Here is a 12,500-nt window from a genome sequence, read left to right as displayed (position 1 = left end):
AAATCACCTACAAAGCTATTAAAATAATAATTATAAATCTAGGGCAACACTAAAGTCATAACTAGATAATATATTGCGATGTGTGTGTTTTGCCACTTTCCCACCTGTGAAGTGTCACCATTAAAAATAAAGCCTGTCCCTTGATGGTATTGTGTTGTGTGCAGCATGGACCTGCTGTGCTGGCTGGACCTGGAGCAGCTGAAGAGAACCTCCAGCCAGAAGCAGGAGCAGAGAGCCCAGCGCTTCCACGCCATCAAGACCAAGTACCTCAACAGGAAGTACTTCTTCGGGCCTGGCAGCCCAGCCACCAAACATCAGCAGGAGGAGGTTTGTGACCCCCACCGCCCCCCGCCCCCACCCCAAACCCCCATCACCCGCTACCATCCACTGTCCATACCCCTCCCTGCCTGCAGATTTTCCTCCGCTTCCGCCTCTTCCCTCGGCTTACAAACATTTATTGACATTTCTAACAAAACACAGAACCCCAAAGCCCAAAACAGATGACACGAAAGAGACATCAGACAAAAGAGATTTGTCTGCAAGCAGACTCACCACTACCAGTTGCCAGCCGGCAGGACAAAACAATCGCAGATGTTGAAAAAAACAGATCACATATCACAGCAGCTACTCGTCTCTGACTTCGACCAGCCCTTCAAGGGGAAAAAAGCGCTCTTGACAGTCCTTCACAGTACACACACTGACAGCCACAGGCGTTTGGCAGTGGCAGAACGTTCTGGAAGAAGACGGTAACAGCAGGGAAGTCCTGCATGCTGTGATGGGAAGGGAGAGAGGGGCGAGCAGCGAGCAGCGAGTCGCGGGCTTCCTGTTTTGAGATGGCCTGTCTGAGGGGCTTTCCATATGTGCGGCATTCCCGCCGATGCCAGCGTCAATCATCTGCTGGCTTGCGGGTCGTCATGACAGTAATGTCTATTATGTGGGCCTGCCTGCCTTTGCAGCAGTCGCTCACATGTGTCTCCACCATGTCCACTACGAGCCCTGTATCAGTGTTTGCCAATGCTATTGCTTACGGCACATCATGGAGTTAATCCATTCTTCTGTCATGCTATATGTGTATCATATATCAAACTACTTAAAGCTTATTGTGTGTGTGTGTGTGTATGTGTCTGTGTTTAGATGAAAAACATAATTGTATATCTCTGTATGTTCCTCTCTCTCTTTGTGTGTGTGTGTGTGTGTGTGTGTGTGTGTGTGTGTGTGTGTGTGTGTGTGTGTGTGTGTGTGTGTGTGTGTGTGTGTGTGTGTGTGTGTGTGTGTGTGTGTGTGTGTGTGTGTGTGTGTGTGTGTGTGTGTGTGTGTGTGTGTGTGTGTGTGTGTGTGTGTGTGTGTGTGTGTGTCTGCGTTCGTTCGTTCTCAGGTCATCCGTCTGGCTGGGGGCTGGGGCCAGCTCCTGCAGAGCGGTCTATCAGGTGATGCACTGTTGCAGATGCAGAACCTTGTGATGCACCGCATTGAGAGGAAATGGCTGCCTGTCTACCTGTCCACACCTGACTTCACTGAGCGCCAAAAGCTCCAGGTCTGTCTGCCGGATACCTCCACCCACCCACTCTCATGTCAATTCAAAAGAGGAGCACAAATCCCTTATTTTAAGCTTTCATGTTGCACTATCTGAATAAGGACTACTACTAGTGTAGGCTGGTGCTGGGGTTTTGTTGTCTCTATCAGTCACCGAACGTGAAACCTCAAAATGCCTCTTCCTCACATTTCGCCTACGGTCTCCCTAAATAGCACTCCTGTTTCCCCTGTCGTGTTAATTACGCTATCATGTATACCTGTGTTCAGACACTGATATGCCCAGCATTAGAAGATGAGGGAGCATTACAGGTCATCAGGGATGCTGCTCAGTCAGAGTCAGAGACAGCGACGGAGAGAGAGGGAGATTGGGAGAGAGGGAGAGAAGGGTGGTGGTGGTTTGAGAGGCACTGAAGGGAAATGTTTTCTTGTGGTGTAGTGTTGCCTGAGTGTGTCTCAGTGTTTGAAGGGGGCATTAGGTGGTGCTGTGGTCACTCTGGATCTGCTGTCTGTTGTGTGTGTGTGTGTGTCCAGCCCCAGGTGGAGGAGCGCAGGAGGAGATACCGCAGGAAGAAGCAGCTGTGGAAGGTATGACATCTTCTCTTTGGCTGCAGTTAGAGAAAGATAAGAGAATATACAGAAACTGGTCTGATTCACCAGATGCTCTGATGTTCTGGAGAGATTTTAAACGCCCTGTCTGTGAGGTGACCCATTTGTGATCATACCTGTTCTGTATCTTTAGACAGTGTTCCTCAACAACTCTGCCCATCTGGGTTGCCTGCTATATTATCATCTTCACTCTAGGAGCACAAGATGGATAACAGTCAAATCTTGAGAATGTTATGTTAATGAAACTGGTTGTGGAACTTTTCAAACCTGTTTGCTGTCTACTACATCCTAAATAATACTATTAGATGTATGCCTGCTATTCAATTTCAGTTCAATTCAATGGAACTACTACTAGTACTATTGGATAATGCAAGAAAAACTCCCTTGTTATGGTTATGGCTAAGCTAATTAGCAGACACTTTTTTTGTCCAAAGCAACTTACAAAACATTAGAAACACAACACAACACAACAAAAGTCTAAAACTAATACTAAGTCTATCAAAATGTTAAACATGATGTTTAAAACATGAGTTTTTAAATGCTTTAAATGTAAGAAGGCTATCACTGGAATGGACAGCACTTGGTAGATCATTCCACCAGTGAGGTACCATGAATGAAAAGAGTCTTGACTGAGATCTCTGGCTGCTGAGAGGAGGCAAAGACAACATACACTCATCAGAGGAGCAAAGTGGTCGAGAGAGAAGTAGTTCTGAATTATGGCATTTAAGAGCTTGAGACAAGACCTTTAGACAGAATGCTCAGCATGCTCAGAGAAATTAAGTTGGTCATCAATTATATAAAACCCAATTTTTATGCCGATTTAGCTGGGGTCAATGAAGATGAACCAAACTGAATGTTAATATTTTGCGGGATAGCCGGATTGTCTTGGAATACCAGGAGGTACTTTTTTGAAAGATTGAGCTGGAGGTGTTGATTCCTCATCCAAACTAAAATATCACTGATGCATGCAGAAATTTGAGCTGATATTGTGGATTCATCCGGGGGAATGACAAGTAAAGTTGAGTATAATCTGAATAACAGTGACAGGAGAACCCATGGGAAAGGATGATCTCACCTAAGGAAGTTGTGTAGATATAGAAAATAGGACGGGTCCAAGTTCCAATCCCTGGGGTACACCAGTGGAGAGATGATGAGATTTTGATACTTTCCCAGTTCGGACATCATAGAGAGGAGGATGTTATGGTTCACAGTATCAAAGGCTGCTGACAAGTCTAGTCAAATCAGAACTGATGACTGAGCAGATGCTTTTGATACTCTCAATGCTTCAGTCACAGATAAAAGAACGGTTTCAGTTGAATGACCCCTCTTAAAACCGACTGCTTGTATGATGGAGGGTGTTTTGTCATATTGTAGCTGAAGCTGAAATGGACCTGGCCCTGCCCAATGCCAGATTCTGGGCAAGGTCCGTTTCAGAATCAGTAACCTGTTATTTGGGGTCTTCTCATTCCACCCACCCCAGCCCTCTCAGCAGGCTGATGGTGCCTGGATGGCCTCCTCCAGGGAGGTGCTGGGCTTCCGGCAGGCCCTCCTCAACCCTGTCACCAGCCTGCAGTTTCAGCGTTTCGTGTCCCTGAAGGGGGACCTCTACGACAATGACGTGCTCTTCTGGCTGGAAGTGCAGAGATACAAGGCAAGGACCAGTCAGTCAGTTGATTGCATTATATTGCATTAGCTGAATCACTAAAGGTCATCCTCAAGGTTTTCATAATGTTTCAATCAGTGTAAGAGTCAATTACGGACCTCACATATGAGTAATTGGCAAATTGCATTATGTGAATTACTAACTTCGATGCCAATTGTAGCATTAATCATGGCATTTCAATTAGTTTACTGCAGCTGGGAAATGGTCTGGAGAGAATAATTCAACTTGCCAACAGTGAACTAGCAATTATCATAAAAGAAGTAAAACACCCTGTTCTCATTATGTGTCCCTTTGTAGGAACATATTTTAGTTGTGTTTTTCACCAGTTCCTTCAGACATGCCACATTAACACTGGTGCCCCTTTCTCAGTTTGTCATTTTGCCCTGGGTAAAGGGAAAGCAATCTGGGTTAACCTGCTTGAATAGCTAACCTCTCTCTCCCTCCTCTCCTTCTGGTGTGCTCAGGACCTGTGTCACTCGCACTGTGACGAGGCCACCATCCAGCATAAGATCAGCACCATCATCACCTGCTTCATCAGCTCGTCTGTGCCCCCCGCCCTGCAGATCAGCATCCCCCCCGAGCAGGCGCGCACCATCCTGGACAGGAGGAGGGAGCTGGGACCATACGTCTTCAGAGAGGCCCAGGTTTGCTCTCACAGGACAGGGAGCACAGAAATGAACTCAGTGTACTGTATATTAATCGCTGCTGGCCGTAAAGGAGAATTTGAACTGTTTAATTGGTGGAAAGGGCCTTATAACTATATTTATGAATTGCACGGCAAGGCAGCATACATGCTGATATAATGTGTACAGTACATCCACTGTAATGTCAGTAAGATAAAAGAATGGAAGTACATGACTGCATACATTTAAGTTATTTCGTAAGGTGCATATTAAACTGGGATTTAAGCTCCTGTAACATGGATGCACATGCATACCTTACTTCCACTAGACGCTGCTCTGGGTAAAAGGACAAAACTTTAACGTAATTGTACTATACTGTATGCTGTGTGCTTGTTTAAAGGTATGTCTTCTTGTGTCTGCATATGTGTGGCATGAGTGTAGATGTCTGTGTTTAGCGAGCTGTATAAGCTGTGGCCACAGTTCCTGGACTTCAAGAGCAGGGTGGGAGAGGAGGAGGACCTGCTGCCTCTACTGGAGAGGAAGAGAGTCCGGCAGAGAGAGAGAGAACTGCAGCGCAGGAGAGAGGAGGAAGATGAGGAGGAGAGGAAGGCCCAGGTTTCTCATATTTGTCTGGGATTGTAATATGGTGTTATGAGGAAGGGGTAATGCACAGCCAACTGGATATTGTAATAGCTAGGTGGGCGGTATCCTTCTTATTACTTTATGTAATTAATCAAAGCTGTTATCGGTATTTATTATACAGTACTTTAATGTTATTTTTGTATGCAAAACTATTTTCCTTAGTGGAAGTCACGAAACGGCAACATAATAATTAAAAATAGTTATTTTGTAGGAATGTATTCTATCGTTTTGGCAAGAAACCGTATAGTAAGCAGGGTCATGTATAGTGGCTCGGTCAGTACCGGAAAATAAATCCCTTCAGGACGAAACAAGACCCCTCTGCTTTATTTTCCAATACTGACCAGCGGACTATACACAACACAACCTTTGGATACACATCAAGGATACAGATGGTTTGTTATTTGTAAATAATAAATTGGTGAAATGTCTTGATTATAACATTTAGAATATTCTTAAGTGACAAATTATAATTTAAAACTAAATGTGCTTAGCTTCTCTCTGTCACTGTTTAAATGCATAAACAACACAGACATTTATGATGTGGGTTGTAACAATGATGGCTCTATTTTTGCAGGAGGCCTTGATCAGTCACCAGTCGAGTTTGTTTCAGGAGACGGGAGGTGAGGCTGGAGGCCTTACTGAGGATGGAGATGGTAGAAGAGAGGATGATGAGCTACTCTACTCAATAGATCAGGTGAGAGTCCCACCCTAGCATCCATGGAACAGACATTTACATTTACATTGAGTCATTTAGCAGACGCTTTTGTCCAAAGCGACCTACAAGAGACACTATCATGTATCTGATATGAAGTTTCACTGCAACACAAGCTTCAGACTATGCAAGATTCACTCTGTTTGCTAAACAAATGACTCTGTATTTGTTTTAATCTATTGCATTACAAGAACTTTTTTAACGTTTTGTGCTTGATTATGATGGACTGCTGTCTTTGCCAGTTGTCCTGGTCCTACTCCAAGTACATGGCAGCGTTGGAGAGGGAGTCTGTGTTGATACGCAAGCAGATGCTGCAGGAAGAAGCTCATGCCTCCTTTAGCACAGGAAGAGGTAGGAAAAGGCAACACACACTCAATGACAGTGTTTTCACCTGTGGGGCAGGACTCACAAATTCCATCATTCTCTCACACACACACAGTTTACAAATGCCACATGGGGCTGTGTGTGGGTGGTGGCATTTTTAAGGCTCATATACTGTAATGTGTCTCACACACATGTAGTCTTCCACCTGTGGGTTAGGGTTTACAGATGTCATCACACACACACTCCAAAATACATAAAGTGCTTGAATGAGCCTCTTCGGGTGGTTACTCAACACTGGGCGCTAAATGGAGCGTGCTGCCAATGGCTTTTTAATGGCACTCGCAGGAGGGGCCCTGCCTGCACATACAGCTGGTCATCATCATCACCACAATGCCCACCACTGCCACGTGTGTGCGCATGCTCGTTGCTATAGACTTTTGGGTGTGTGTATGTTAATGCTATTCAAAGCAGGCTGTGTGTTTGTGTGTTATGTCCTGTCAGAGTGTGAACGCTGGAGTTCATGCTTGTCTCTGTGAGTGTGTGTTTATGTTCTTCTGTCTGTGTTTGTGCATGTTGAATAATTGTATCCCCTCCTGGTCCTGCAGATTCCCTGTATACCCCCAGCCTGAGGTCAGAGGTTGGTAGGAGACCCCCAGGCCCCAACCCTGCCACCACACCAAGAACACACACACAACCAGAGGCCACTGGTGCCAACACACTCACAGGTACACACACACTGGTGCAGGTGCAGGAGAAATACACTATTACATGATTTATGTTCCAGTTCTGCTTTATGAGGTTGTATTGACTGTCAGGAGCTGATTCACTTGTTTAACTGTGCTTCAGGCCGCTGACGTCTGCCTGAGGGGTCTAAGGTGAGAGGGGGGCTGTTCTGAAGAGGAGCCTGCTCTCTGTCGCCCTCCAGTGGAGACGCCTGGCCGCTCTGCCTGAAAGTGAGCAGCAACTGAAAATGACATTGTGTGCGGTGTGAGATGCCTCATGATGACATCATCTATATTTTGTTTCTGTGGAAGTAAAACATGATAATCAGTTTAATTAAATATTTTATTAGAATGATATATTTCATTATTGATACATCAGGCATTAGCATTGCGAATGCTTCAGATGGCTTACAAAAAGATGGTTCCTCCTCAAAGTTGACAGGGTCTAGTAAAAAGGCTTTTTAATATTAAAACATTATTGTAGCAATAGGAGGATGTTGGCAGAGACGAATGAGTACAAAAATGACAAAAAGAACAACAAATAAAAATCAAACGTCAGTTAAGTCATGTCATTTAAAAAAAATACACAAATAAAAATCAAACATCAGTTAAGTAACGTCTTCTAAAAAAGAAATATACAAAACCCAGGAATACACTCACTCAGCTTTTGGTTCGTTGCCAGGACGCACAGACTCACGAGCCTTAACCACACACACTTATTGCACAAACATTGGCATGGGCTCCTCACGCTTAAGCACGGGTGAAGTTTAAACGCACAGGACAACCAGCAGACCGCTCACCATCAAACGCTGACACTGAGACACATCTGAAGGAGAACTGAGCACCAACCCTGCCCTCCTCCTCCTCCTCCTCCTGAACCCCCCGCTGTTAGTGTTGAAAGGGGTGTGATCTGTACATTAGAGATTTCTATCAAGCCAACGTATTAGTGTCTTGTCTTCTACATTCTTTGTTGAGTGTTCTAGACTAATTCATGGGGTTGATGGGGGGTTCGGTCACCACAGCCTGGCTTTAACAGACAATCCTGCAGCTTTATAAAGAGGGGGTCTAACTGTGCTAAACTTAGACGCTCTAATGTGCAGCTCTGATACTGTAATAAATACATGGAAATGAAAGGCCTCTTTGTGAATGTATTTTTGTTAGTGCTAGCGTGCATGAAACTCTCTCTCTCTGTGTGTGTGTGTGTGTGTACATTATTTCTGAATAAAATGCAATTCAACCCGCGTTTTCCCTTTCCCATCCTGTTGTAGCGGTGTGGGCACTACACTCCATCCATCTGTCCACCCTCAAGTCTCCCTGCGCACACATCCCTAAGCCCTCCTCACATGCCCACTACACTCTCCTGCTGGTCCCTAAAGCCTTTCCACCACAGCCCACAAGTCCCTGGAATCATCCTGAATCATCCACTACCAGGGCAGCTTTATCCTTTAAATAGTTAAGACCCACTTCCACCTGCACTTCCACATACCTCATGCTCCAGCCAGACCGTCCACAAATCGCAGGTAGCACTGAGATTCGTTTCCCCAAATGGTGTTCCTGCTTAATGCTTCTGGTCAGGGCCTGACCGCAGTGCATATATAGTTCGCTCTCTTAGACAGAGCCCATCGGTCCAGTAAATAAGGCCATCAGTGGTGGCTGTCAGCTGTGTGTGTGTGTGTGTGTGTCAGTGAGTGTGTCAGTGAGTGTGTCAGTGAGTGCGTCAGTGAAAGCCCACACGCAGGGCCTTGTTCTTGACCGTGGTGAACTTGTAGACGAAGACCCGTGCGTGCGCGGGCTCCACCAGGTAGCGGTAGGACTTGGTGAGGGTTGGGGGCGGCTCGGCTGGGGTGACGGGGGGGTGCTGCTGCTGCAGGGTGGAGGTGGAGGGGGAGAGGTGCTGAGACACACGAGTCACGTACTCCACCAGCCTCCGGTACTGCTGCTCTGACAGACGCTCACGGCCCCCATCGGCCTGGGGAGAGAGAAGGCGAGAGGAAGGAGAAGTAGAAAGACATATAAATAGAGTTAACAGATGCCAATCCATCTCTACTGCATCTGCCATCTTGTTGACCAGAGGAAAACTGCAGGTTATTAACACATCATGCACAGTTCTTGGCTAATGACTGGTTGTTCAGTGTGGAAGTGTAAACTGCACATTCAGCCTTGGTAACATTGAGGATTCTTTGCAGCTGCAGTCTGAATGTTTCTGTGTGTGCACGTGTCTGTGTGTGCATGTGTATACATATGTGTGCTCTAACTCGTCACTGCTGAAACTGCTGCGGCTGTAGTGTGTCTGTGTGTGCGTGTGTGTGTGTGTGCGCGTGCGCTCTACCTCATTGTCACTGCTGACCCTCTGCTGCTGCAGTGTGAGTGTGAGCTCCCCAGGCTGGAGGGGGTCCTGCTGGCAGGTGACCTCCGTGATGGGGAAGGCCTGCTGCTGGGTGTCCTCGCTCAGGCTCACCACGAACAGCACCTCCGCCGTCAGCAGCAGACAGCCGGCGTGCTCCTGCCCGGAGCTGCTCACCAGACCCACACACAGAGCCATGTGCACCTCCGGACGGCCCAGAGACTGAAGCAACTTCCTGTAGGAGGGAGAACCATGGGGTGGCAGTCAGCTCAACTCAGTTCAATTCAGTTCAGTTCAGTTCAGTTCAGTTCAGTTCAGTTCAGTTCAGTTCAGTTCAGTTCAGTTCAGTTCAGTTCAGTTCAGTTCAGTTCAGTTCAGTTCAATTCAATTCAATTCAATTCTATCTGTCTTACAGAACCAAATATATGTAACGAGACACAACTATGAGATAATCGTACGTGAATGGGGGTTGGATTGAGTATTTACTCTTGATGCGTAGTGAAAATAAAACCTCCTCCATGGCAACAGAGACAAAACAAGCCTCTTTGAGCAGACTGCGGCTAAATGGAGGATTGCTGTAGAAAGTCAAGATGGTGGCTCTAGAGACAATGGGGTATGGCTGAGCTGTGCAGGATAGCACATGTCCAGTAAACAAACAGATGTGTTATACATATATTATATATAACCTAACTTAAACCCTGACCACAAACTTACATACATGCAAAAAAAATACACACACACAGTCTTTCTTCAAACACAGAACTATGTCTGGATAGGATCTTGGGGTGCGTGTATGTGGGAGCTGGCGGCTCTCACAGCCACACTCAGAGCCACACACACACACACACACACACACACACACACACACACGGCTCTGGTGATGCTCTCCTGCAGGCTGCTTTCATGTGGCACTCGGGCTTCTCAGCAGGGGCCCTGGCTGGCCAGTGGAGGGGGTCCGGCCCTGATTTGGCCCAGTTGCGGCAAACATGGGTCAGACCAGGGCGCCACAGTTACCTGAGCATGGTGCCATGGGTCTGCCAGGCTCAGGGGGGTGGGAGAGGTTAGGGTGGGGGGGTCGGAGGTCAGATGAGGGTGTCTTACCAGACGTATTTGAGGTGGCTGTTGGAGGCCTGGGCCGCCTGCACTTCTACTGCTAGGTAGAGCTGTTTGGGCAGCTGCCACAGTCCAGCACCGTGAAGGATACCTGTCAACACACGCACAAATAAATACACAATAAAACCCAGCAAGAGTATATACACACTCAAACGCGCACACACACACACACAAACACAATGAATGACGAATTAGTGTAAAGCATGTACACACACAAACTGACACATGAGTCAGAATCAAAAACACAAGTTGGTGTGTTCACACACAATAGAAATGTGCTCTACAGCTGTGTGTCTACATGAATCTACTGCTCTAGCATAAATGTATGTTTGCGTGCCTCTCTGCCTCATCTTCCTCCTCCTCTTACTGGAGAGCAATGAGGTCATGGGTTTAAACACTTCGTAAAGCATGTGGCGGCCCTCAGTGATGATGTCATTGATGTGAGACATAAAGAGGTTAAGAGGGTTGAGGGTGGGCAAGTGAAACACATACCAGAGTCCGCTTGATCTATTCTATACTGTGTTAATGGCGTGCCTGTTTATGAAGTGATGTGTGAGTGTGCGTGTGTCACACTCTGTCACACAATGCGCACACACTGTCCTCTGTGACAGTGAGTGTGTGTACAATAGTAGTCATTGCCTTTGAAAAAAAGCGTACATTTATGAATATCCATGTGCATAGAGTGTAATTTCGATGTGTGTGTCATGTCATTCCATGTTTTTCTCTTACTCTGTGAAAGTGTGTGTGTGTGTATTCATTTGTGTGTCGGTTTGTGGAGTAGGTTTTTGTTGTATAGTAGTTAGTGTATGTGGGCGAGACATAAGCATGTTTATGTGCTCAGTCTGCTTTAGCGGGGGTACTGGGGGTACTGGGGGTACCATGGCAACCTAACTGTGTGCCAGTGTGGGCTCCTGAGGGAGCTTAGCCTCTTAACACAGCACTGCACTGCACAGCCCTTTACTCTTTATGTGCTGTGACAGCGACCTGCTAACACACACACACACACACACACACACACACACACACCAGCCATAAACCCCTGAGCACCTTCAGAGAGACAGCCCACGTACGTCATTCAGCCTTTCAGTGGCTCCATCAAGAGCCCTATTCAATTGAGAGTACAGCTAATAACACACACACACACACACACACACACACACACACACACACACACACACACACACACACACACACACACACACACACACACACACACACACACACACACACACAGCAAAGAAACACACACACACACAAACACACACACAAACACACAGCAAAGAAACACACAAACACACGCACATCTCTCCGGCCAACTGCAGCTCACTTGAAAGTGGCCTCAAGCTGGACAATTAACACTGATTTATCCCCATTTAAAATGGCTTGGTACAGTTTTATATGCCCTTTTCTTCACGCGTTTCCTACATAAAGCTCTCAGTGAGCACGCTTGCTCACGCGGATGGAATGCATCTGGTATGCAAGAGCTGCGTCAGAGTCAGGGTGTGTGTCTGAGGCCTGCTCCGTGTCAGCACATGATTTATCAGTCAGGCCTTGGGCAAAACATGCTGCGCATCATCATCATCACACGGCATCCCTCTGCCTGACCCGTTTACATGGCGTAGACGCCAGAGCATACGCAGCACACACACATCTGCAAAACGTTTACACACAACAAGATCATTCCCTGGCTTGTATTGGTCACTGAGGCCACTGAAGTGTGCTATGACCATATGTAATCAATGCCGTGGTGCTTCGGCGTTATGTGAATGTGTATTGGTTTAATAGCAACATTTTGAATGCAGAGAACAGAGGCGTATTTGAAGGGAATGCCTTGCGACCATATGAGAGCCTTCAATAACACACACACACACACATGCATGCATTTATCAAATACACCCACGGCAAAACCCAGCCGTGCACAAATGTACACTCACTCACACACACACACACACACACACACACACACACACACTCACCGTATCCAGTCTGTGACACCAGCTCAGCTGCTCCTCCGATGGGTTTGGTGAAAACTCCCACAATGCCTTTCCCCACGCCGGAGATGACTCCTTTGGCCTTGCTGCCGGCTGAGCTCTGCATGTCCCAGGTCCTCTGGAAGTTCTGCATAGGCTGGTCCACGATGCCTGCGATGGCACCTACACACACACAACATACACAAGTTATAACTGTGTGTGTGTTTGTTTATATGCATAGTGGGCAT

At 46.7% G+C, this 12,500-nt stretch overlaps 2 protein-coding genes across 2 annotated transcripts in view; one reads left to right on the top strand and one right to left on the bottom strand.

The window, feature by feature from the left end:
• The window catches only part of rgs22 (regulator of G protein signaling 22), a gene marked incomplete at both ends in the record, with an annotated part of 14,940 nt that extends 7,274 nt beyond the window's left edge, over positions 1-7,666 (top strand). Inside the window, 10 exons of the mRNA XM_080857396.1 lie at positions 165-327; positions 1,376-1,534; positions 2,065-2,118; positions 3,620-3,790; positions 4,267-4,446; positions 4,867-4,971; positions 5,642-5,761; positions 6,022-6,130; positions 6,709-6,828; positions 7,605-7,666. Coding sequence (XP_080713522.1) covers positions 165-327; positions 1,376-1,534; positions 2,065-2,118; positions 3,620-3,790; positions 4,267-4,446; positions 4,867-4,971; positions 5,642-5,761; positions 6,022-6,130; positions 6,709-6,828; positions 7,605-7,666 — 1,243 coding nt within the window. The remainder of the gene's footprint in view (positions 1-164; positions 328-1,375; positions 1,535-2,064; positions 2,119-3,619; positions 3,791-4,266; positions 4,447-4,866; positions 4,972-5,641; positions 5,762-6,021; positions 6,131-6,708; positions 6,829-7,604) is intronic.
• A 596-nt stretch (positions 7,667-8,262) lies between these two features.
• The window catches only part of vps13b (vacuolar protein sorting 13 homolog B), a 338,610-nt gene continuing 334,372 nt past the window's right edge, over positions 8,263-12,500 (bottom strand). Inside the window, 4 exon segments of the mRNA XM_080857284.1 lie at positions 8,263-8,794; positions 9,155-9,404; positions 10,271-10,373; positions 12,259-12,435. Coding sequence (XP_080713410.1) covers positions 8,543-8,794; positions 9,155-9,404; positions 10,271-10,373; positions 12,259-12,435 — 782 coding nt within the window. The 3' untranslated portion in view covers positions 8,263-8,542.

The sequence above is a fragment of the Sprattus sprattus genome (assembly GCF_963457725.1).
Source record: "Sprattus sprattus genome assembly, chromosome: 19".
Classification (NCBI taxonomy): Eukaryota; Metazoa; Chordata; class Actinopteri; order Clupeiformes; family Clupeidae; genus Sprattus; species Sprattus sprattus.
Note: the sequence above shows the minus strand (reverse complement) of the source record. Positions and strands in the feature narration are given on the sequence as shown.